The following is a 24,791-nucleotide window of genomic DNA, read 5'->3' on the forward strand; positions in this document are numbered from 1 at the left end:
TGGATTTTCATGAAATTTAATCAGAATATTTGCCTAAATCAAGAATATGGGTCATCTCGGGTTTATAGCTAGGTCACCCGGTAAAATCAAAGATAAACCTTGCATGATGCAATAGAGTCTGTATTTTTCAATTGATCTTCATATAATTTAGTTAGAACTATTGCCTTGATGACATCTAGGTCAAGTTAAAAATGGGTCATCATGGGTAAAAAGAAACTAGGTCCCTAGGTCAAATAAAAAAACAACCTTGTTTACACAATAGTGACTGCATTTTACACTAAATATTCGTAAAATTTAGAAAGACTTGTCTAGGTCAAGTTCGAATATGGATCATCTTTGGTCAAAAACTAGGTCACCCTGTCAAATCAAAGGAAAAATTGTGTACGCAGTAGGCGCTTCATTTTACACTAGATTTAATCAGAACGGTTGCTTTGATGAAATCTAGGTCAAGTTCGAATATGGGTCATCTCTGTTCAAAAGCTAGGTCACCCTGTCAAATAAAAGAAAAAACTTTGTGTATGCAATAGGGATTGCACTTTACACTCGATTATCATGAAATCTGATCATAATGTTTATCTGGATAAAATCTAGATCATGTTCAAATATGATTCATCTAGAGTAAAAAAATCTAAGTCACCCGGACAAATACAATACAAACCCTGTGTATGCAATAGTGGATTCATTTTACAGTGGATATTTATGAATCTTATCAGAATGTTTTGTCTTAACGAAATCCAGGTGGAGTAAAAAAGGGTCAATCTAGGGTCAACAACTAGGTCACCCAATAAAATCAATGCAATATTAGCTACATTTTTGGCAGGATATTTATAAAAGACGGAAATGTTTGTTTGATGAAATTTCGGTGAAGTACGAATATGGGTCAAAGACTAGGTTACATGGTCAAATCAAAGAATGACCTTGTGTATGCAAAAGGGGACTGGATTTTCAGCAAATCTTCATGAAATTTGATATGGATCTCTAGGTCGAGTTCATATATAAGTTATGTTGGGTCAATGGGTCAATATCTAGGTCACTTGATCAAATCAAAGAAATATCTAGCCTTTGCTAATGGGGTCGCATTTTAAGCAATTTATTCATTAGATTTGATCAAGCTGTTCTCAGGTGAGCGACCTAGGACAATTGGTCCTCTTGTTTTAAACAAGAGGGTCATGATGACCCTTGATCTCTCACCTAAGTAATATGAACTACATCTTTCTAATGTCAAACTGATGCTTAAATATTAAGCAAATAGGTCAGTATGTCACATTTATGGTCACTGAAAATAAGTTTTGAGATCGGTGTACAAAACGGTATATGTTATCAAAATTTCAAGACTGTGTCTTAAATCAGGTGATTATAATTGAATAGTCAAGTAATATAATCTGATAATTTTTTCAAGTATATTTTTTCTATATAACTCATATAACAAGTGGCCCGCGGATTGGGGCCTCTTTTACTCAAGGGGTATAATAAGAACAATCTTGTTAGAGATTAACTAGGCAATGATGCAAACAAAATATCAAAGGTCTAGGCCTTGAACTTTCAGACAAGAAAAATTTTAAAGTTTTTTTTTCTATAAAAAGCATATGTAAAATTTGTGACCCCAGGCAAAGACCTCTTTTCTCCCAAGGGGCATAATTTGAACAGTTTTGGTAGTAGACCGTAAGACAATGCAACATACCAAATATCAAATTTCCTACATAAGTCTATGGAAAACTTGGGACCCCAGGTCAGGGCTTCTTTTAACCCCATGGTAATAATTTGAACATTCTTGATACAGGACCACAAGGCAATGCTACATTCCAAATATCAAAGGCCTAGGTTTTATTGTTTCATACAAGAAGACTTTTTAAAGTTTTTTTTATGCGATACAAGTCTATATAAACCATGCGACCACCCTTGGCGGAGCCATATTTGAGCTAGGGGGTAATTTAAACAACTTTGGTAGAGGACCACAATATGACATTACATACAAAATATAGTCATCATATGACGTATCATGTCTCGGTGCGACGTTAAATAAAAAAAAAAAAAAAAAAATACAAAATATCAAAGGCCTAGGTTTAGTCGTTTCATACAAGAAGAGTTTTAAAGGTTTTTTTTTCCGATACAAGTCTATATAAACACTGTGACCCCCTGGGCGGGGCCATATTTGAGCCTAGGGAAATAATTTGAACAATCTTGGTAGAGGACCACAATATGGTGCTACAAACAAAATATAAAAGCCTTAAGACTTATGGTTTAAGACAAGAAAATTTTCAAAATATACCCTATATAAAGCTATATAAACAATGTGACCCCTAAGGCGGTTCCATACTTGACCCTGAGGTGATAATTTGAATGTTCTTGGCAGAGGACCTCAAGATGGTTTTACTTACCAACTATTAAAGCCATAGGACCTATAGTTTTGGACGAGATTTTCAAAGTCTTCCCTGTATAACTCTGTGTAAATCATGTGACCACAGGGAGGGGCCATATTTATAGGTTATATTAGCTTTGTATCGGGAATTATGCACGAGTTCTTCAGCGGAAATATTGCGCGACTAATATTCTTCCGCTGAAGAACGAGTGCATATTTCCCGATGCAAAGATAATAACCTTTTTATTACATACGCATCTACACGTATAAACATAATGTAAATATCATAAATTTGTTCAATAGCTTGAATAGGATTGGCAATACTGAACTAAATAGAGAAAAATAGTGCAACAGCACACACTGAATTACGTCACGCACCCGATATGAAATTCAGGCGTCAGTGTATGGAAAAATATTGACGTTTCCGGTACCAGTGTAACTTAACGGGGAATAGAAACGTGTATGTAATAATTGACCCTATGGGGATAATTTGAAAATTCTTGGTAGAGGACCACTAGATGATGCTACATACCAAGTACAAAAGCCCTAGGTTTTGGGCAAGAAAGTTTTTAAAGAGTTTCATTTCGGTTGCAATAGCAACCAGAGTTCTACATGGACTTCCATTCTTCTGGCAATTTTAAAAGGGAATACTTCCTGTAAAGTGTGGTGTTAATTTACCTAGTGATTTTCAAGAAGATGATTTTTTTAGAAATTGTCGAGACACGACGTATGATGGACATCAAGTGTGTCAGGATACTGGTTATATGACCCATGGAAGTGCCTACGCCTTTAGTATCTTGAACAATGGTTTGGGTTCAATCGCTAAGGTGACTATGTCTTAGACTAGCTGACAAACGATGTAGAATGTCCTTTGTTAAAACGTAAAGCTGGTGAGACCAAATATCTCATATATAGAATTTTCCTCTGGCTACTTTGCCTAAATGATTCGTGTACCACTAATTTGTAAATGATTTCTATTATGAGTTAGACAATTTCAGGGATCAGGCAAATCACTAAATGTTCCAAACTATCAATCTTCAATTACAAATGATTAGCTAAAACTCCTATAGGCTGGAGACTCTATACTTGACTGGTCTTTTTGTTAAAGTTCCGGTCAGACAATGTCTTTGAATCAACAACATACGAGTCCTATCGCATAGATGCTCGGCCTCTGTCCTCTCAAACTCTATATGATTGCCCTGACTCCTGAATGCTTAGCGCCTATATGATGTCATATGTAGCATTCAACTACCATATAGGTATATCCCCGATGCCTTGGCTGTACTTCGCCAGTAATGCTGAACCGTCTATAAGCTGGAACTCTCTTAATATCTCAGTAGATTACCAACCTCTGGGTCTCTGTCTCAGCTTCCCGATGATCAGCCTATATATGCTATCGTATATAGCATTCAACTACCCTTAAGGTAAAACTTCTATGCGTTGGCCCTATAGCTTGAAACCTGGTTGAAATTCTGCAACTCTTCTTTAGTCTACGAGCTTCCAAAGTCTTCTTTTTAATAATTTATCCGCCCTGACAGCTGCAGGGTAACTGCAATAGTCTCCTTATCAAGGTACTGGGATAAATTATTAGTTGAATCCTCGATGTGTCTTCTTCAACCGCTGGATACCGAATGAGCTCTCGGTCATCCATCTACCTATTTATACTCTAGCAGACGTGCTATTTTTAGAACCTGTTTCTGATTGGTCCAAATTTAAACATAACGTTTTACAACGAGTACTTGCTCTATCAAATATCTGGTTTCCTATAACTTTTGTATATGACATAATGTGCGAAGCTGGGACTCAGCCATCCACATAATGAACCCAAATCAGCCACAAATGACCCAAATTCTATTATTAACAACAATTCAACAGTAATTATAGCAATGATAGCATGGAAAGGGAGTCAAGCACTATCTGTGCTTAATGTGTTACGTTATCAATATATCAAACATACAAATTATTCTGACAGAGTGGTCACAAAAGCTCACCTTGAGCATTGACTCAGGTGAGCTAAAAGTGATTGTATATATAAAAATAGAATAGAGCAGAGCATATCTTTAAACCAGTTTATTAAGAAAATACAATATTTCAAAAAGAACACTCATAACCTGCTATATGCAAATATTACAGACATCGACCAAACTTTTCAAGAGAAAACATCACTTAAACATACATATCTTTTTTTCTTTTTTTATGTCAGCTATTTTACAAATCTGATTAAGAACGACACACTTACACTTTTTCGAAATGCTTTTTATTGCACAAACATGGATAATCGGGTATTAAAAAGGTGGGCCGATGGTCTAATGATAACACGCTTGACTGTCAATCCAGAGGTCTGGGGTTCGAATCCCGGTCCAGGCATTGGACATTTCTGAGATGCTCTTGAGTGTCTCCCACCAAACTAGAGAACTGTACTGGTTTTTCTCAGGAATAAGTTAAGGCTTCGCGTGTATCGGTGCTATACACCGGGCACGTTAAAGAACCAGACTGTCTTTTCGCAAAGAGCTAGGCTAATTAAGTCGGACAGGCCTAATCTCTCTCTGTTTTCTGTCTGGTCTTGTGGCTTTATCTCACTCTGTCCCTCTGGTCAGATCGCTCTGTGTCTGTACTAGTAGAGGATGAATTTCGCGCCCTGTGTGACTGCGTTTGCTATATGTAATGTTTATCATGAAAAGGGCGCTATATATATCTGGTATAATAATAGTAATAATGATAATAACTAGTACATTAGGTTACATATCCGTCACTTGTCATCACGTGAAGTGGTTCTTACCTTCATTTTATTTTTAAATATTTTAATCAACGTTAGTGCTTATCAGCAGAAAACAGAACAGTTCATATTGAATGGCGTGATTGGACGTGCATAAAATCATAATAAACACTGCGCACGCATTAAAGTCTCGAATTCAACAATACATATGTTTCTATATACATGTAGATAACAAAACTTAACAAGTGAATGAAAAAGACAAGCGTTAATCGTATAAAAAAGGACAGAGAAGTAATTGCACAATAACAATCTTATATAATCTGGCTCTAGTGGTATATATTTAAAGGTCCATTACTAAAACCCGAACGAGTATTATATGAAAACCAGAGTTTGTAGCTGAGACTTCCTATTTACTGAAAATATGGCCCACTGCATCGGTTCTGACCAAATAGTCATGAATATGTTCAAGAATAACTAACAAATAAACAAAAACTGTTGCCTATGTCAAACCGAAAGTATGCTTTCCGACTGCTTACGAACCCGTCGAGCATCCTCGGACTTTTTCGGAAGAATCCTCCGAAACGAGGCTATAATTTATAAATAGATGCAAAATATATCATATGCCAAACGATAACGCGATTTTTACAAACTTAGCACATGGAATTCAACAATTTTGTGACTCACAAAAACTTCATGAAAATCATTCTTATAGTACAGGTAATATACAGTTATACTACAAGTTTTCATAAGGACAATTCAGGCCCTTCCCGAATAAAAGTGTTTTTACAACTTCGTCTGTAAACTTTTTCAGTTAATCTCTTTTCAGTATAATTTTAAGAATATAAATGAGTAACTGTCTTACACTGCAGAAACAAAGTATGATTGAAATTTACCTAAATACACTTATTTATGTACACATGGCTACATTAATTTAATAAGATTTTAGACATTAAACACATTGTCTTGGCCTAATATATGTCACTGTCAATTTTAAATTTAAATTTTGTACATCTCATATTTTTCGTGCAAGTCGTGCATAATTACCATCATGGAAATACAGTTATTTTGTTGCGCGTCTTAAATGGATATTTGTTTGAAACAATTTTAAAATCACGTGATCCCGAGGAATTTCCGACCGATTACGGAAAAGCGATAAACACGAAAGTAGGACAAAATGACCCCCCATGTCAGTCTAAGAAAATACAGAAACAATCATTTGTTTCTCTGTACATGTGTTGATTTCAAAGGAATATTGCACGGCTATCGTAATGTTTAGTACTATATTTCAAAATGTGTAGTCTTTTTTAAAGATTTATGTCTATTCATTTGTCTTTATTTTGCACCTTTAAGAAGGTAGCAGGCACTTGCTATGCATAAATAAACATAGCCTTTCAACATTTAGAAGGGTATTGAAATTATTTTTGTACTGATTGTCGATTAAAGATATAGTTTTGCACTCGCTGTTACGCTGCACTTCAAAGTACTGCATCTGTTGTTCACAAGAAGAAATTTTGATCCTATGAATAAAAAGAATATCTTGCAAATGGTGTAAAGAAAGTTAGTTTCGGCTATAAATAGTAAGTTATTTATAGTTTTGCGGTCAAACTATATGCGGATATGCTGAAATTATGCTGCAGAAGTTTTGCTTATTCTTATTTTCAATGATGACAAGTGTTCCGCACACTAAACATAATATTAGTGTATAGAATAAGCACGCATTTCTCACTTTTTGATTCTAGCAATATACGTAATATCTGTAAATATTTCTGTACAATAAAAACATCATTTACTTTGCAACTAATGTAAAAGAAAAATCCGACTTCTTCTTAAACTACAATATATGTGTGCTGTTAAGTTTGCAAATAATCTGCACCTATAAAAATGAAAGTAGAATGTCATTTTTGTACAAAGAATACCATTTATTCATCCGAACGTATTGAAAAACCAAAAACATTACCGCAGGTAGTCGTTGCCATTTTTTATCTTAGGAAAATCTAATGTATTTACCCAATGTTTATTAAATCATTCAGGTTTTGCATTAAGTATTTTTTTCATCAGAAGTCGTTGTATTGTGTAAAACGTTACACACATAGAGATACCCTGCCCTCTCCCTCAAGTCTACTATAGAAATTCGTTAATTGTTTTTCCAGTATATTATGTTTAACAGTTAATTTTTACCCACATTATTATCTTACTATACATAATACTTTTGAATGGAATAGAACAATCGATGTACATTATTTGAAACAATAATATGGATGATGTTGGTCATTCGAATGATCAGTGATAGTCATTGAATTTAAAAATGATTGAAGTGATTGTTTATAGTAACTAGAAAAATGAACGAAGATTTTTGTTAGTGTTTTCTCCAAATGATTTGTTGAATAGAGGATAAATGATTAATTTCCGCTTGAGAAAATAGAATAAGGAAATAAAAAGCTGTTGTTTTTTTTTTTACTTGATCGAACGGTCATTACACCCTATTTCTGAAAGGTTTTTATCACTGCCCCTCCCCTTGAATGTGGACGCCTTCCATATAGGGGAGATCTAAACTAGATTCAAGCCAAAATAGTTAAATTTTGTATATTTAAGGTAAGTTATATTGGATACTTTCACAGATATTTCGTCTCCAGCTTTTAATTCAGCAAGTGTCGATACGTAACTACTGTATGCGTTGAAGTATCGATTGATAGAAATAGTGTGGGGCTGAACGCTTGAAACTAATTCAGACTCCTCGGCGTCCAAGATATTAAATTTAAAGATACCGTGTTTAATTGGTATACTTGCATTCTTAACATTTGGTTTACCGGTGGAGGGGACGCATGGTTCGAAAAAGTCAACATAAGAATATATGAAGTAAGTGCCTGATACGGGTATAACTAAACGACCATTTCTATATCGCACGCCGTAAAGTTCAAATCCACTTGTATTGTAGAGTTCTCTCCCATGGCGCCAAACTCGTATCGGCGTCATCTCTGCATGACTCTCTGAAAATAGCAATCGTTTTGTTTTATTTGATAAAGTTTTTCTCCTTCTAGAAAAATGAAGCATCATGATGATAATTATGAAACAAAAAAGTAAATGAACGTTATCATTACCTGATCAGACTTACTTAAAAGCATAGTCAAAAAATCACCGGGTGGGAATTTCCGGTGTTTTTCATCGGTGCCGGAAATCTCCACCTTGGTGTAAGACGACACTCGTGATGTAAATGACGCATAAGTAACTATATAGTCTCATGTAATAGACTCGTGCCGTATTTCGTTTTACGTGATAAACTGGATAAAAATCAAATACCTTGGTAGTTCTAGTTTGTTCTTTATAGAATATTTATCGATATATAGTTTACGAAAAATACGTAACCTTACGCTGTGTAGTTTATAAATATAAAGCGGCATTCAACATTATTGTTTGTCTTTCAAACGTCATGACCTCTTTCCTGTTTTATTTTTACTATTATTTGTTGAATATGGCATGAAAAAAATACCACTGGTTGTATGTGTAGGTGTAGATTGGAATATCCGACTCATGGATAACTGTTTACCCGTTTTCTCGACTGCCAAAGCAGGATATTCATAACTACACCTACAGCCCTTATAGGACAAATTAGAGCAGTTTTATATACATTTCTTTGTGCGAGATAACATCTCATACTGATTCGCCATTTAGGATTTTGAAGCATTGTAAAATGTGCACATGTTTACGTTTCCACATACTATTTTGTAAAACGAAGCCCTCCCTATACGCTTGATGTATTATTTAAATACGAGTGAAAATCATAAGCTACGACAATCGTTTGCCATGTTCATTTGCCATTGTATTACTTAAATGTACTAGTATGCAGGGTTGTAACAATAACTGGTATTCTTTTTTTTAAATGCTGGCTGATCAATAAATCATGTTCTCCCAACGAAGGACATGTTTTCCTGTTTAAAAGCATTGTCAATTTATACATCAAAACCGGTGGTATTTATCTGCTTCATCATGTTTCATTGACATAAAAGATTTATGACCGATTTCATATCTTGTTTCAAAAGTGGTCTTTAAACAGTAAACGTTTGTTTTTTTTATTTTTGCACAAGATTACAAATTTATTACCTGAGACAACTAGTACCTTGTAAATATTGTATGAATGCAAAATGAAAGAATTTAGGTGTTTTCCTACGCGGTACATGGAAATATTCTCTCGATCTTTTTTGTAAAAATGGATGAATGATATTTATGCATACCTTTGTTTTGCTTTGGCTGTTCTTTTCCCGTTAGTTTAGCAGCTGGCTTCATTTCCCAAAAATATTTGTCATAAATGGCCATCAGGCGGAGTCGGTTTTCGTTTAGATATTTCTGTTGCCGCTCTTCGTCCTCTTTTTTAATCTTGTCATATTTTTCTGCCGTAATCTAAATATATATGTTCAAGGTTAACAGATAAATATATATACATGTATGTCCAAAGACTAATAGATAAATATAACTACCTTCAAAGGTTGATAGATCTAAATTAGCGTACCTGAATGACGTTTGTACACATCTGAGGGACTTGGAAAATGCATTGAAAAATATTTAATAAGATTAGGAGTAAAATATGACTTATGATGCTGTGAGTAACAGACCACTTTCATTATTTAATAACTCAGAGACTTCTGAAAGGAAAATCTACAAAAAGATCCTTTTGGAAGCATAGAAGGTTTTGAACGTAGCCATGAAGAATAATATCGGAATCAGTTCTTGTGAGGTAACACCCGTCACGACCCCCGTCCCCACCTTGCCACCTTGCCCCCTCGCAACCCCGGCTATAACGGAACTCTTTTACATAGAAGCAATATATGGAAGGGTCTGAAAATATAAAAAACAGTCCAAAATACAGGGAGCCAAAACGAGACTTACAGATTTACTAAAAAAAATGAAACATTTATAATAATAAATACTATTGGAAATGAAGATTAAAGATACAACAAAATACTGTAAATGAAAATTTACCGTACCCTCTCTAAATAATTATGTATTAAATCCGGTGTATTTCCACAACCAAGAATACCTTTGTCAGATGGCAAACATATTTTGTCATTATTAACAATTTCAGGTAAGTCAGGCATTGTCCAAACCAGTGCTAAAACAATTGCTAACACAACAACAACGAAACACAAAACGCCGATAATTATTAATTTTAAAATGGGTCCCATAATCAACTATTTAATATTTTCATTAAAAAAATGATATGTTGCCTCTAAGTATATAAATATCTGCATTTCGTCCTGCGACCGCTCCATTAGAGACCACGCGCTCGTTTAAAAATTTCAGCCGGGTATATAGTTTTACAGCTGTCGTTAAGATAAACAAGTTGTAAAGTGCATACGTTTAGCGTTCAGTAATTTTTTTAAGAAGTAATAACACGTGAAATAATTGTTTTATTTGAATTTGAATGGTAATCAGACATAGAAACTACATACCTTAAAGCAAGTCTATGTTTTTCTGCGTTTTGAGACGTTTCCATTTTAAATTTCAGGACTAAGTGTACGTCATACAAGTTATGCATATGACCAGACCAGACATTCTTACAAATGATACACGAATTGTTGCACCTAAAAATGGTCGCAATGCATTTTGGTAGTCACTAAATGATTACACTCAGCGCAGTTTGGTAGTTTACAAAATTGCAGTACCAAATGCGTTGGATATGTACACATTAAACGTAAAACGGTATTAATAATAATCACATGATTTACAAATAGAACATTTTGTGACAAATGGACAATATTATTTCAAAGAGGGTCGGGATGGAATGTAGTGGCTCATGCGACGTTGACCTTGACCTTTTGACATTGAAAATATAACGCCCCTAGATTCAGTCAAGCAGAACCATTGGAACATACGTGAGAGAGGTTAATGCAACTCTAACTTTGACATACATCGAAAAATATTGAAGGAACTTGACACAACTTTCACCACAATTATTTGATGCATCGTTCGCATGACCCTGTCATCCTCACATTTATACTTCGTTTTATGGAATTCAACATTTTCATACTTTAAAAACCCTCCGACAACACTGGCACATTAAAACAAAAACAATACAATGTTATTGCATAGGAAGCGTCGTTTGAGGATCGATTCACACACTCAGAAATCTGCATTTTGTTGTTTTATACGAAAACTATATTTCGAGGAGTCCGACCCCACCTCTCCCCACCCCACCACTTTTACAGGAGACTTTCTCTCCTTTCATCTCTCTCTTTTGCTCGTAATGTAAAATTGAGCAAAGCCCTTGATGTAGAAAAGAACAACTACCAAAATACGTTTCATTCCATGATCCTTAACACAACATATGTACCCATGCAACGTATTTTGTCGCTACCCAAACTTGGCCGAATTTTGGTAATGGACTATCAAAATGCGTTGCTACCATTTTGAGGTGTAACACACGCATAAATATAACTATATACAAATGTAATCGTATCGGTTTTTTACTACCCTGCAAAAATGGATTATTTCCCTTCTTCACAGAACGGTGAACATTTTAAGTTACCTGTATAACATCCAAACATTCGAATATCTTGTTTTTGTTCACTTGAATTAGAGAGAAATACATAAAATTCCTATCATAAATCTATTCAAGGGCCCCCAAAGCCGAGCTTTTAAATGTTTCCGACCCCCATTGCTCTAGGGTTCCTGGTTTATCCATCCGTACTTGAAGGCTAAGTAACCATACTCCTAAAAGGCTAATGTGTTTTTTTTTAAGTAAGACACGTGTTTTACATTACTAAGGCACGTGTTTTAACACTACTTAGTCTGTATTGAATAAATACAATTAGGTAGTTTGCAAATGAGGTATGTTGAGATGATCGTTAGTTGTGGAAGGCCGTGTAGGTTATTTCCGATTTTTCTCTTATTTCGACTACCACAATAATGTCTTACATTCGTAAAATCTAAATACATAACTCGAAACTTCCAGTTTGTTTTTGTTCAATTTTGGCAACTTTGCAAGTTGAAAATACGTTCTAAAATTAGACTTTGCTACAAGTTCATAACTGTACAGTTCATGAAATGAAGTCCATCCGTGCATATATTTAAAACTGGGTCACTTCATTAATCTAAGACAATTCCATTACGTTCGGACATTGGATAAACGGGAAACATATTTAGAAATGTTAAATACAGTTGTGTCGATATCATTCTGTTTATTGTCTACATTCGTCTGATCGCAAGTTTACTCTAGTTCAAGGACCTTTCACTGCATAATAAGTTTTACGCTATTCCACTTGAACTAGCAATACAAAGTGTAATAGACACTAGGTGGAATTGATTAAACTCCACATTATTTACGTTATGTCCCAGATTTGTTAATACTATGGCCTAGTTATTCGGTTTACGGTTTGTATGGATATGATTGCGTTTAATGAAGATATTCTTTTGTGCTTGAATATAACTGAGCCGCATCAAGCAAAAAGGGACCTTATAGTATTTTGATGACATTTCTACATTTTTGCATACTTGATAAGTTCATGAAATTTTTTACATAAAATAGAAATTTCAGATTTGTAACCTAAATCGTGTAGTGGAGAACGAGATTTTAATGTAGCAGATTTCATTGATAGATCGCTATATCTGAAGGAATGTAGAATTTTACGACGCTTTGTTCGGTATTTGTTCCGTGACATAAATATGGAGAATCAAGCATTTTGAATGAGTGTTCAATTAAAAGCTTTTGAAAATATTAGAGAAGATCAAAAAGAACGTAGAACAAAGTACTCGTCTGAAAGGAGGCATCATAGCATTCGTTCAAATTTAAAAAGATGCGTCGCCATGTTTAAACGTCCAAGTGACGTCATATAACTTTGACGTCATTTACATAAAACAACATCATTTACGTTAAGGACCTTTTTAGCTTGACGCGGCTCAAATTTACTGTAGTTGAAATATTATCTTCTTGATCGCGCGTAGATTTTGTTGGCAGCTAGTCATCGGCCGGGACGTTTATTGTGTTCTTAAAATAGATACAGTTCATAAAATGTAAACTATAACGAATATGCGGTTACTATTTAATCGTTATATTCATAACAATTTTATATATAATGTGTTTTTAATGATTACCACTGAAGGAGCTCTTATCTTGTTTTAATGGCCCGTTTTAGCTTATGTCTTGTTGGTATATTAATATACTTGTTGCGATTTAATCTCCTTTTGGGTCCTTTCAGTTTTGCACATGGAAGAAGAAGGTCGTTTGCAAATAGATGCGAGGGTTGATTTTGCTTCTTATCGAAGGAATCCTCGATTGTTTATACTTGCTGATGTTTAATATATGGACTTAGTTATTCTATGTGCATTTAGATATTGTGAGAGAATACTTAAATAGTATTTTGTATGGTGGCTGATTTCTGCCATCTCGTTCTGGCGTGTTGGCGCGTTTGCAGGGCGCCAGAACGCCAGGACGCCAGGACGACAATTATACGCGCCAAGACGACAAACAAGGCATTTGTCGTTCTGGCGGGGGCGCCAACACGCTAAATTGGGAAGTTGTCGTCCTGGCGTTCTGGCGTCTTAGCGCGTTTGCAGGGCGCCAAAACGCCAACACGCCAGGACGACAATTATACGCGCCAAGACGACAAAATCCATACAACACGCCAGGACGACAAGTGAAAGCGCCAAAACGACAAATATGGATTTTGTCGTCTTGGCGCGTATAATAGTCGTCCTGGCGTGTTGGCGTCTTGGCGCCCTGCAAACGCGCTAAGACGCCAGAACGCCAGGACGACAACTTCCCAAAAAATCCATATTTGTCGTTTTGGCGCTTTCACTTGTCATTCTGGCGTGTTGTATGGATTTTGTCGTCTTGGCGCGTATAATTGTCGTCCTGGCGTGTTGGCGTTTTGGCGCCCTGCAAACGCGCTAAGACGCCAGAACGCCAGGACGACAACTTCCCAATTTAGCGTGTTGGCGCTGCAAACGCGCCAACACGCCAGAACGAGATGGCAGAAATCAGCCACCATAATTTTGAGATTTTTGTTGAGTGATTTAAATCTGTAAGTTATGCAGTTTATATAGCAGGGAGGTAGGCTGGTATTATTTGCTTATTTTTAATATAGTTTGTATTTATTGTACGGATATATCTGTGTAATTACCGAAGGATTTAAACATTAGTTTGATTAATAGCTTTTCTATTATACTTTGCAGTAATCATAATGACTATTTGTTTTGTGACCTGCTACAATTTAATCCTGGGGTATTGAGGTGTTTATTTGTGTGTTACTGGAAGGTGTACACTAATTTATGTAGGTAATTATATGGTTTCCCACGCGAAATTTGATAAATATGCATTCCTTTGTAATGCAGGGTTAAAAATAGACATGTGTAAATATCCATGCTAGCAGTGTAGCAGACGATTTCTGTATACAAGTGGCGAGTTATTCATGTAGTCTGTTAAACTATTACCGTGTTCACACTAGCAGATCGGTTTTATTTTTATCAGGCGCTAATTGGCTATAATTGGTATTTGACATTTAAAAACCCATAAAAATATAATCTAGTTTACGTCCACACTAGGCAAAGAAATGTGGTTTAAATATATACCTGCAATGGTACAAGTAAACAAATATTTTGCAATAAGCATAAAAGATTACAAAGAAGGAGGCTGGCAGAAACAAGAAGGAGTCATCAATGTTTAAACTTCTGTGTTCATCCATCTATAGTCCATTTTGAGCATCAACATGACTCCATATCGCAATTTAATGTTTTTGTTTCATCAACACTCCAATTACTTTTGCCAGCCATAGCATCAATTGTTTGATACAAAAGAGAAACGCATGGTATTCTTCCGCCAAAAGGTAAAATCTGGGAATTTAGGATTGTAAAACCAGTTATAACTCCCATGTGCGTTCACACGTGTAAAATAATGTAGTATTACTTTTTAATATAGTATTAAAACCACCTCCAGAGGTAGTTTTATTGCTATATTACAGAAACCACTTGACCTTTACATAATTCACGTTTTACACCATATATAGTGTGGACGCAAACAAGTTTAAAAAATAAACCCAAGTTAATATAGGATTAAAAACGTAGTCTGAACACAGTAATATATGTAGTATAAACACGTGGAAGAGTCTATTATTATAGGTTATTAGCTTAGTATCGGAAAATATGCACGAGTTCTCAGCGGAAATATTGCGCGACTTTAGGAGCGCAGTATTCTTCCGCTGAAGAACGAGTGCCTATTTCCCGGTGCAAAGATAATAACCTTTTTATTACATACACACATACACGTATAAATATAATGTAAATATCATAAATGTGTTCAATAGCCTGAATAGGATTGACAATACTGAACTAAATAGAAAAAAAATAGTGCAAGAACAAAACACTGAATTACGTCACGCACCCGATATGAAATTCAGGCGTCAGTGTATGGAAAAATATTGACGTTTCCGGTACCAGTGTAACTTAACGGGAAATAGAAACGTGTATGTAATAATTCATGATACCTGCTTACAAATAGCGGGTTTAAGCAACTTTATCAGACTTAATCTCGCTGAAAAGTATTTTCTTCTAAGTGAAGTAATTAAACTTCCGTTTCACATATATATTAAGCAAGTTAAATTTTCATGAGAACGGATCAAGTAATTAAGGGCGCATATGTGAGGAAAATAATTAGGTTCACTTTTCAACATACCACCGTTTCTTGCAGTATGTTTGTTTTTAGTCCTGATGGCTAATGTATATGGTTTGTATAGAAGAATATTGTTAATAAAACAATCAAATGAATAAATATAAAGCAATTTGGCTTCCTACAAAAAAAGTAGTAATAACTTATTGTCATTTGTAGAAGGATGACTGTTTTTCAGATCTTAATCTATAGTTAGCCTTTCAGATCTTAATCTATAGTTAGCCCAAGTGCTAATGTCTGATTGTATCAGCCGGTACCGGCTTAGGAAAAAGGGTGCCATCCTTATCCTTTGTATTGGATTGTAACTGGATTTTGAATTTATGATTACTGCTTAAGGATGAACTTTTTTAGCCCATTTGGCTATGTTCGATCGTTTCTAATAAAAAAAGAGAAAGTTGCTATTGTCTCCATTGTGTTGGATGGTATTTGAGTTTGAATTTATGATTAATGTAAATTGACTGTGTTTCGCCCATTTGGCTATGTTCGATCGTTTCTAATAAAAAAAGAGAAAGTTAAGAAAATTGCAATTGTCTCCATTGTGTTGGATGGTACTTGATTTTGAATTTATGATTAATGTGTATTGACTGTGTTTCGCCCATTTGGCTGTGTTCGATCGTTTCTAACAAAAAAGAGAAAGTTAAGAAAGTTGCTATTATCTCCATTGTTTCGGATGGTACTTGATTTTGAATTGATTATTAATGTGTATTGACTGTGTTTCGCCCATTTGGCTGTGTTCGATCATTTCTAATAAAAAAAGAGAAAGTTAAGAAAATTGCTGTTATCTCCATTGTGTTGGATGGTACTTGATTTTGAATTTATGATTAATGTATATTGACTGTGTTTCGCCAATTGGCTATGTTCGATCATTTCTAATAAAAAAAGAGAGAAAGTTAAGAAAGTTGCTATTATCTCCATTGTGTTGGATGGTACTTGATTTTGAATTGATGATAAATGTATATTGGCTGTGTTTCGCCCATTTGGCAAGGTTCGATCATTTCAAAAAAAAAAAAAAGAAAATGGTTGCCGATTATATCCATTGTGTTGGATGGTAACCGGATTTTGAATCTATGATTAATGTATATTGATGAACTCTATTTAGCCCATTTTGCTGTGTTTGATCATTTCAAAACAAAAAACAAAACAAAAATAGGTTGCCCATTATATGCATTGTGTTGGATGGTAACCAAATGTTTGAATTTATGATTATTGTACATTGAGTGTTTAGCCCATTTGGCTATGTTCGATCATTAAAAAAATAAAAAAATAGGTTGCCCAATTTATCCATTGTGTTGGATGGTAACCATATTTTGAATTTATGATAATTGTAAATTGATGAACTATGTTCAGCCCATTTGGCTATGTTCGATAATTTCCAAAAAAAAAAAAAAAAAAAAAAAATAGTTTGCCGATTATATCCGTTGTGTCGGATGGTAACCAGATATTGAATTTATGATTATTGTACATCGATGAACTGTATTTAGCCCATTTGGCTATGTTCGATCATTTAATAACAAAATAAAAAAAATATAGGTTGCCGATTAAATCCCTTTTGTTGGATGGTAACCGGATTTTGAATCTATGGTTAATGTACATTGATGAACTGTGTTTAGCCCATTTGGCTATGTTCAATCAATTTTTAAAAAGGTTTCGGATTATAAGCATTGTGTTGGATGGTAACCGGATTTTGAATTTATGATTAATGTACATTGATGAACTTATTTTAGCCGATTATATCCTTTGTGTTGGATGGTAACCTGATTTTTAATTTATGATTAATGTATATTGATGAACTGTGTTTAGCCTATTTGGCTATGTTCAATCATTTATAAAAGAATAGGTTGTCGACTATATCAATTGTTTGATGGTAACCGGATTTTGAATTTAACATTAATGTATATTGATGAACTGTGTTTAGCCCATTTGACTCTGTTCTATCATTAACAAAATGGTTGCCGATTATAAAATTTGTGTTGATGGTAACCGGATGGTTGCCGATAATATACTTTGTGTTGGGATGGTAATCGGATTTTTAATTTATGATTAATGCATATTGATGAACTGTGTTTGCCCATTTGGCTATGTTCTATCAAAAAAAAAAAAAAAAAAAAAAAAAAAGAGAGTTGCTCATTATATTAATTGTGTTGGATGGTAATTAGATTTTGAATTCATGACTAATGTATATTGATGAACTTATTTTAGCCCATTTGTTAAATGATTGACCATTTCAGTCTTATTGACTGATTGCCCACTATAGACATTGTGCATGCTGGTGACATGATTTCGAATTGATGTGCTGCCAGATTGCAAATTTGTCATATTTTCCTTTCTATCTCAAAGTTTATTCCGGGCTAGCGGCAAATTTACATATATTAATATTTCTTCTATTGTAAAATTAATAGTCTTGAACATCTTACTTAAAGATTTATGTTGCGTTGAATGCTTATCAGTTTTGATAGATTGCATCGGACAATTGACATCAGGCAACCTATAACGCTTGATTTACTTCGTAAACTTATACAGGTGACAAATACTGTTTGCTCTTCTATATTTGAGGCATTACAGTTTTCAGCAGTATTTTCCCTGACCACTTTTGACTTTTAAGTATATGTGAGCTTGTACATACGAACTCAAACTCCTCGAATATAAATGATAAAGGTCACGCATTATGTGAGGGAGACGTTAGTATTGTAAGTATTGGTGTACTTCGCAAAATTCTTCATTCATCAAAAAACGATCAGAAAAAGGCGAAGGAGTAGCTATTCATTAACAACCTTGCACATTGTTCTACTTGACCCCTGGATTTAATAAAGAGATATATGGTTGTTCGACCATCTAGTGCTTCAAACTAGTGCCATTCCATATAAACCACATTCATTCAGAGTAGGTGCTGCAACAGCAGCATGACTGCTTACGATATTACAAGAATGGGGCGTTGCGCCCGGATTCAAGTGCATTTAAATCTTACATTAGAATCCTCTCACGTCAGCTGTTGTCACTCAGATCTTAAGCCTATAAGCAGTTTCATTGTACCTGCCATCTGTTTGCCCTTTTTTGTTGACAATTGTTTTCAGCTTTTCAGTGCGTCCTACCCATATTTGGATTGTTGAATGTTCAATTATAAAGTCGGTATTTCGTTACGACAAGGAATCAGCTGATGGTTTTCAACTTGTAATGCAGCGTCATAATGCGACCATACTGTGTCAGAGTCAGGGTGGTATGATATGGCTGCAAGTTAAACCATTAATCTTACACTTGTTTCCTTTTGAAGACAATCAAGGTATCATTGTTATTCACTGAGTAATTAACTTATTTTTCATTAGAGAGAGCTAGAAAACGCGTTAATAATTTCGCTGCTCATTTGTTTTTTTAAAATACATTGGTGGATACGTTCGTTAACCAGAAATCGTCGAATCCGTGACGGGTCTCTTCAACAGGGATGGAGTGCACTTGTCATAATTAGGAAATATTTTGTTTTTATATTCACTCTGCAACACAAGCTTCAGTCCTTTTTAGCAGTAAACTATTAAGGCACAGCTTCTCAGGCAGGGTTTGCTTCGCTATGCTGGTGGCGGTTGTCAAGAATTTTCCACGTTGTTCCAAATTCTCGACATGTGGCGGTTAGGTCAGCCTCCACCAGTATATCTTAACGTTGTGTAATAAGGAGTTTGTTTCAAGTATAATGTATTAGGCCTCTGTTCACAGGGCCTCCACATCTGCATTTTAAACATATACTTTATATCATATGAGTTTGTATATTGACATTTATGTGAAGCTGTGACCAATATCTGCCAACCATTAATTTAAACGAAATTAGATATTAATTGCTTGCTATAGTAAAATTGTTAATAGTTAAAGTAATGTATTCATACAACTGTCTTGGGTTGTTCATTTTAGTATTATTATTTCTGTGCCAAGCTATCTTCAGTAATGTGTTTTTAATGATTACCATTCAAAACCTGTTACTGAAGGAGCTCTTATCCTGTTGTAAGGGCCCGTTTTAGCTTATGTCTTGTTGGTATATTAATATACTTGTTGCGATTTAATCTCCTTTTGGGTCCTTTCAGTTTTGCACATGGAAGAAGAAGGTCGTTTGCAAATAGATGCGAGGGTTGATTTTGCTTCTTATCGAAGGAATCCTCGATTGTTTATACTTGCTGATGTTTAATATCCCACCCTCCACTCCCCTTATTTTGCTTGTGTTCTCCTTTTTCTTTATACTTTCAGGTACATCTTATGTGTTCAAGTTCAGCCTACACCTTCCTTGCCTTCAGTCGTTACAGCTTCACATGGAATATTGGCAGTTTTCACATGTTGATGTATGGACATGATAGTGTTTGTTTTCCAGAACTGTGAAATGTGTATGTGTCATATATAAACCTTTAACGTAGTCACTGATTCTGTATGTCTGTTTTTTGTATACCTGATCTCCGTTGAATTCTGATCCCAGGTTTGGCGGTTAGGTCAGCCTCCACCAGTATATCTTAACGTTGTGTAATAAGAAGTTTGTTTGTTTCAAGTATACTGTATTAGGCCTCTGTTCACAGCGCCTCCACATCTGCATTTTAAACATATACTTTATATCATATGTATTTGTATATTGACATTTATGTGAAGCTGTGACCAATTTCTGCCAACCATTAATTTAAACGAAATTAGATATTAATTGCTTGCTATAGTAAAATTGTTAATAGTAAAAGTAATGTATTCATACAACTGTCTTGGGTTGTTCATTTTAGTATTATTATTTCTGTGCCAAGCTATCTTCAGTAACAACAAAGGGAAGTAATTCTAGGTTCTTGCGCATGACACTCCGTCTCATGATGGTGAACAATTGTGCGAAGTTACATCAAAATCCCTCTATGCATGAAAAAGAAATGCTCCGGACAAAGTCATTCTTGTATCTGACCTTTGACCTCTAAGTGTGACCTTAGACCTAAGGACCTGGTTCTGGCGCATGACACTCCGTCTCATGGTGGTGAACATTTTTGCCAAGTTACATCAAAATCCCTCCATGCATGAAGAAGAAATGCTCCGGACAAAGTTGTCATTCTTGTATCCTTTGACCTCTAAGTGTGACCTTAACCTTAGACCTAGGGACCTGATTCTTGTGCATGACACTCCGTCTCATGATGGTGAACAATTGTGCCAAGTTTCATCAAAATCCCTCCATGCATGAAGAAGCAATGATCCGGACAAAGTCGTTATTGAATTTGACATTTGACCTCTAAGTGTGACCTTGACCTTTGAGATAGGAACCTGGGGTTTGCGCATGGCACTCCGACTCACTGAGGTTAACACTCCTGCCAAATATAAACAAGATTGCTCCATGCATGTCAAAGTTATGGTCCGGACAAACAAATCCGGACGGACGGACGCACGCACGGACGCACTGACGCACGCACGCACATACACAGAATAGCCATTTGGACAACTATGTCTTCACTTCCGCAAGCGGGCTCGACAAAAAAACAAAGGTTGCCGAAAAACTTTAACCTTAAAAATAAACCAAAGTATAACAACTTCGTAACCTTGACCTTATGTATAATGGGCCCAGCCCCTGCACATACTTTGTTTGTATGCTGGACAATGTTTATGTGAACTAAAAGTCAGATATAAGCAATAGTAACAAAGATATGACAGAAAAGCAAAGGTTGGCAAAAACCTTTAACCTTAAAATAACACAAGTATAACACCTTGGTGACCTTGACCTTATGTATAATGGGCCCAGCCCCTGCACACACTTTGTCTGCATGCTGGACAATGTTTATGTGAAGTTACAGTAAGATATATATAATAGTAACAAAGATATGACAGAAAAATAAAGGTTGCCGAAAAACATTAACCAAGAAAGCTCACGCCGACGCCAACGACGGGGCGAGTAGAACAGCCCCTCCCCCCCCCCCCCCATTCTCTGAATGGTGGAGCTAAAAAGTGATTTATTAAAAGCCTAGGCCTTGCAGTTTCAGGCAAGACGATTTTTAAGTTTTCTCCTAAGTAAGTCTTTGTAAACTATGAGACCCCCTGGACGGGGCCTCTTTTCACTTCAGGGGCATAATTTGAATAATCTTGGTAAAGAACACTAGGCAATGCAATGCTAATAAATATCAAAAGCCTAGGCCTTGCAGTTTCAGACAAAAAAAATTAAAAGTTTTTCCTACATAAGTCTGTGTAAAACTTGGTACCTTGGGCGGGGCCTCTTTTCACCCTAGGGGCATAATTTATACACTCTTAAAAGAGGACCACAAGGCAATGCTACATACCAAATATCAAAGGCCTAGGTCTTGTGGTTTCAGGCAAGAAGATTTTTAAAGTTTTTTCCTATATAAGTCTATATCCTTTCGACTACCGCTATCGTACCCCGACGCGCTACCTGAGCCGCCAAATGCAGACTATATTTTTAGGGTTCTCCAATACCACTACTGTTTTGCAGGCGGGCTACCGGAGGCGACTTATACGTACCAGAAAAATGGGGGTGCTCATTTCCGTAGCACGTAATGCAGTATTTTGGTAAAAATCATATTTTATCGCAATTGAAAATAGAAGGAATTACCGAAAATATACTACATTTTTACGCTGCGGTAATTTTTACGTAAAACGGTTGCTACACTATGGTAGTTATGTTCATTGTATGGTTATCGGTATAACTACACTGTGGCACAACTTATATTTTCTTGTTTCCTGCAATAGTCCACCATGGTATTTATATGCAGATAAAACATACAGTTTATGATATTTATTAAAAAATCACATATTCAAACGGTCACTGCATCACTGCGGCAGTACGTGCTATTTTGTGTTAATATGTATTAATACGCTGCGGCACTGTCTTGAGTTTCTCATGTTCTACTTTAAACTACTGTGGTATTCGGGGGAATAAATAATGCCTACAGGGTAATTTTGATCACTAGTATAATTCTTTCGCAGGGTAACTTTCTCAGGACTTTGGAAGTGCACCTATTTTCATATAAAATTCAAGTTTCTCACAAAAGTCTACTATATTAGAAATGGGACGAGTAAAACTACGCTGTGGTACTACATTGAAATTCATTCTTCCTGCAAACGTCTACCATGGTACTTATTTCAGAGTAAACATACAGTTAATGGTATTTATTAAAGAGAGGTGTGAGCAAATGTCGTTTCTGGGTATCTTTGGATTTTTCAAGTTTATTTTAGAGGTAAAAAAGAAGTAGGACTAACGAGGAAGGTTGTTGAAAATCGGTTTGAGCCAGTGTATCAACGAAACCATATAGTATTTCTAGACACATTCTACACATCAATCCCTTTGGCACAGGCGTTCCTTGCCAGCTCAACCCATCTTTGTGGGTCTTTTATTATAGGGCGGAAATTCTGGCCATATGACTGACTTGAAACCACAGAAATCAATCCGAAAGAAAGATAATCCGGTTAGAACATTGAACAGAGGACAACATATGACACATCAAACCAAAGATGGAAAGATGGTAGCTACATTAGAGAAGGATTCAAGGCATGTCTACAACTTGAGTACATGTTCCAATCCCTTTCCTAAAGACCAGGATACAGTCGGCAGAAAGCAAGTAAATCCTGAAGTAAAATGGGAAAAGAAGGTATACCCCTGTCTACCCGCTTGTGTTGAATTCAACAAGTACATTGGGGACGTGGATAGGTACGATCACCTCCGAAGTAGCTACACAGTACAAAGACCAAGCTTTAGGTGGTGGACCTACTTCCTATGGTTTGCTGCTGACATGGCCCCGATGAACAGCTAAATTATGTACAAAAACATTAGGCCAAAACTTCCAGACGAGGGTAAGTTATTTTTTCTCAGAAGTCTCATGTTTTAATCTTATTATTTCTTAACATTACATGTATCATAAATTAATCTAACTAAGGTAAAAGCCTAAAACTAAAAATAGATTGTCTGTAATATTTAAAGCAGATGAAAGAAATATACTCTAAATATATAATATGAAAATGCATATTGTTATAACATAATTTTAAATAAAAATTGAATCATTTACATCTGGAAGCGGAACAGTTCTTTGAGGTTACTGTTCAAGAATTAGGAAACCCAAACAAACGCAAGTCGTTGGGGTACCATTGATAGAGAGGTTTCAGACTCACATGGAAATATCTCAATGTAAGGGCGGACAATCGCTTGTCGGTTTTGCCTTATGAAGCTAAAGACCGCCGTCGGTCTCCGAACAACAACGTCATCGTTTTGTTGTAAGCAGTGTAAAGACAATTTACACAGGTATAACAATAATCTTCTTATTAGAAAGTTACATTGATCATATGAGTAGTTTTAATGATTTTATGGTGTTATTGAGTCCTTGCTATGTTAAGTGAACGTAATTTCTTATGCTTAATATATATAAACTGGGTCTGAGTCATTGCTGTTAACATAACAAGTCGCTCAAATCCAAAAATATACTCAAATTAACCCTCTGGGTCCAATTTCTCGGAACATTTAAGCATGTCATAAGAGGATGAGTATGTTATTGAATTATATATTCAACTGCTCATAACAGGTTAATCTTCTTAGAACAGTTTTCCAATGTTTCGAGAAATCCAGCCCTGATGTACAAAAGCCAGTTCCGGATAAGTTGTGCTATAATTGTAGTTGAAAATCAAAACGTCTTGCTTACATATATGTGTCATCTAATTTCAGTGTTAATCCCCGTAATCTTTTAAATAATACTTTCAGGGAATGCTTTCTTCCGTATCATGATGTTGCATCCAGAACTGGGATGGCTGAGGACAAGTCCACCTAGACCTCTAATCCGAAACTTATAGCAACTAGTGCGAAACTCCAGAAATTCGACCAGGTAACAGAAAACGGCGTCTGGAAAAATTAAGAACTAAACTACTATGTCTGAAATTAAGTGCATGAAGTATTTAAGTATCCTTTTATAATTTTAGTGTATATCACCATCGTAAAATCACTAAGTGTAATAATAAGATAGGTTTTATTATTGCTCATTATTACTACATTTTAATAAGAAGTCCCTTCCTTCAATTTAGCTACATAACCGTTGCAAGAATCACCCAGGAAGGTACATGTTAAAACAGAATCACCACGT

At 35.4% G+C, this 24,791-nt stretch overlaps 1 protein-coding gene across 1 annotated transcript; it reads right to left on the minus strand.

Moving 5' to 3' along the window:
- Positions 1–4,414: 4,414 nt before the first annotated feature.
- On the minus strand, positions 4,415–10,322 carry LOC128551953 (tumor necrosis factor ligand superfamily member 15-like). The gene is made up of 3 exons (XM_053532920.1): positions 10,055–10,322; positions 9,305–9,470; positions 4,415–8,062 (listed from the first exon to the last, which is right to left on the minus strand). Exons 1-3 carry the CDS (start codon positions 10,250–10,252, stop codon positions 7,623–7,625), a joined length of 804 nt encoding a protein of 267 aa, XP_053388895.1. The 5' UTR covers positions 10,253–10,322; the 3' UTR covers positions 4,415–7,622.
- Between the last annotated feature and the right edge of the window lie 14,469 nt (positions 10,323–24,791).

This window comes from Mercenaria mercenaria, unplaced genomic scaffold (genome assembly GCF_021730395.1).
Source record: "Mercenaria mercenaria strain notata unplaced genomic scaffold, MADL_Memer_1 contig_1861, whole genome shotgun sequence".
Lineage (NCBI taxonomy): Eukaryota > Metazoa > Mollusca > Bivalvia > Venerida > Veneridae > Mercenaria > Mercenaria mercenaria.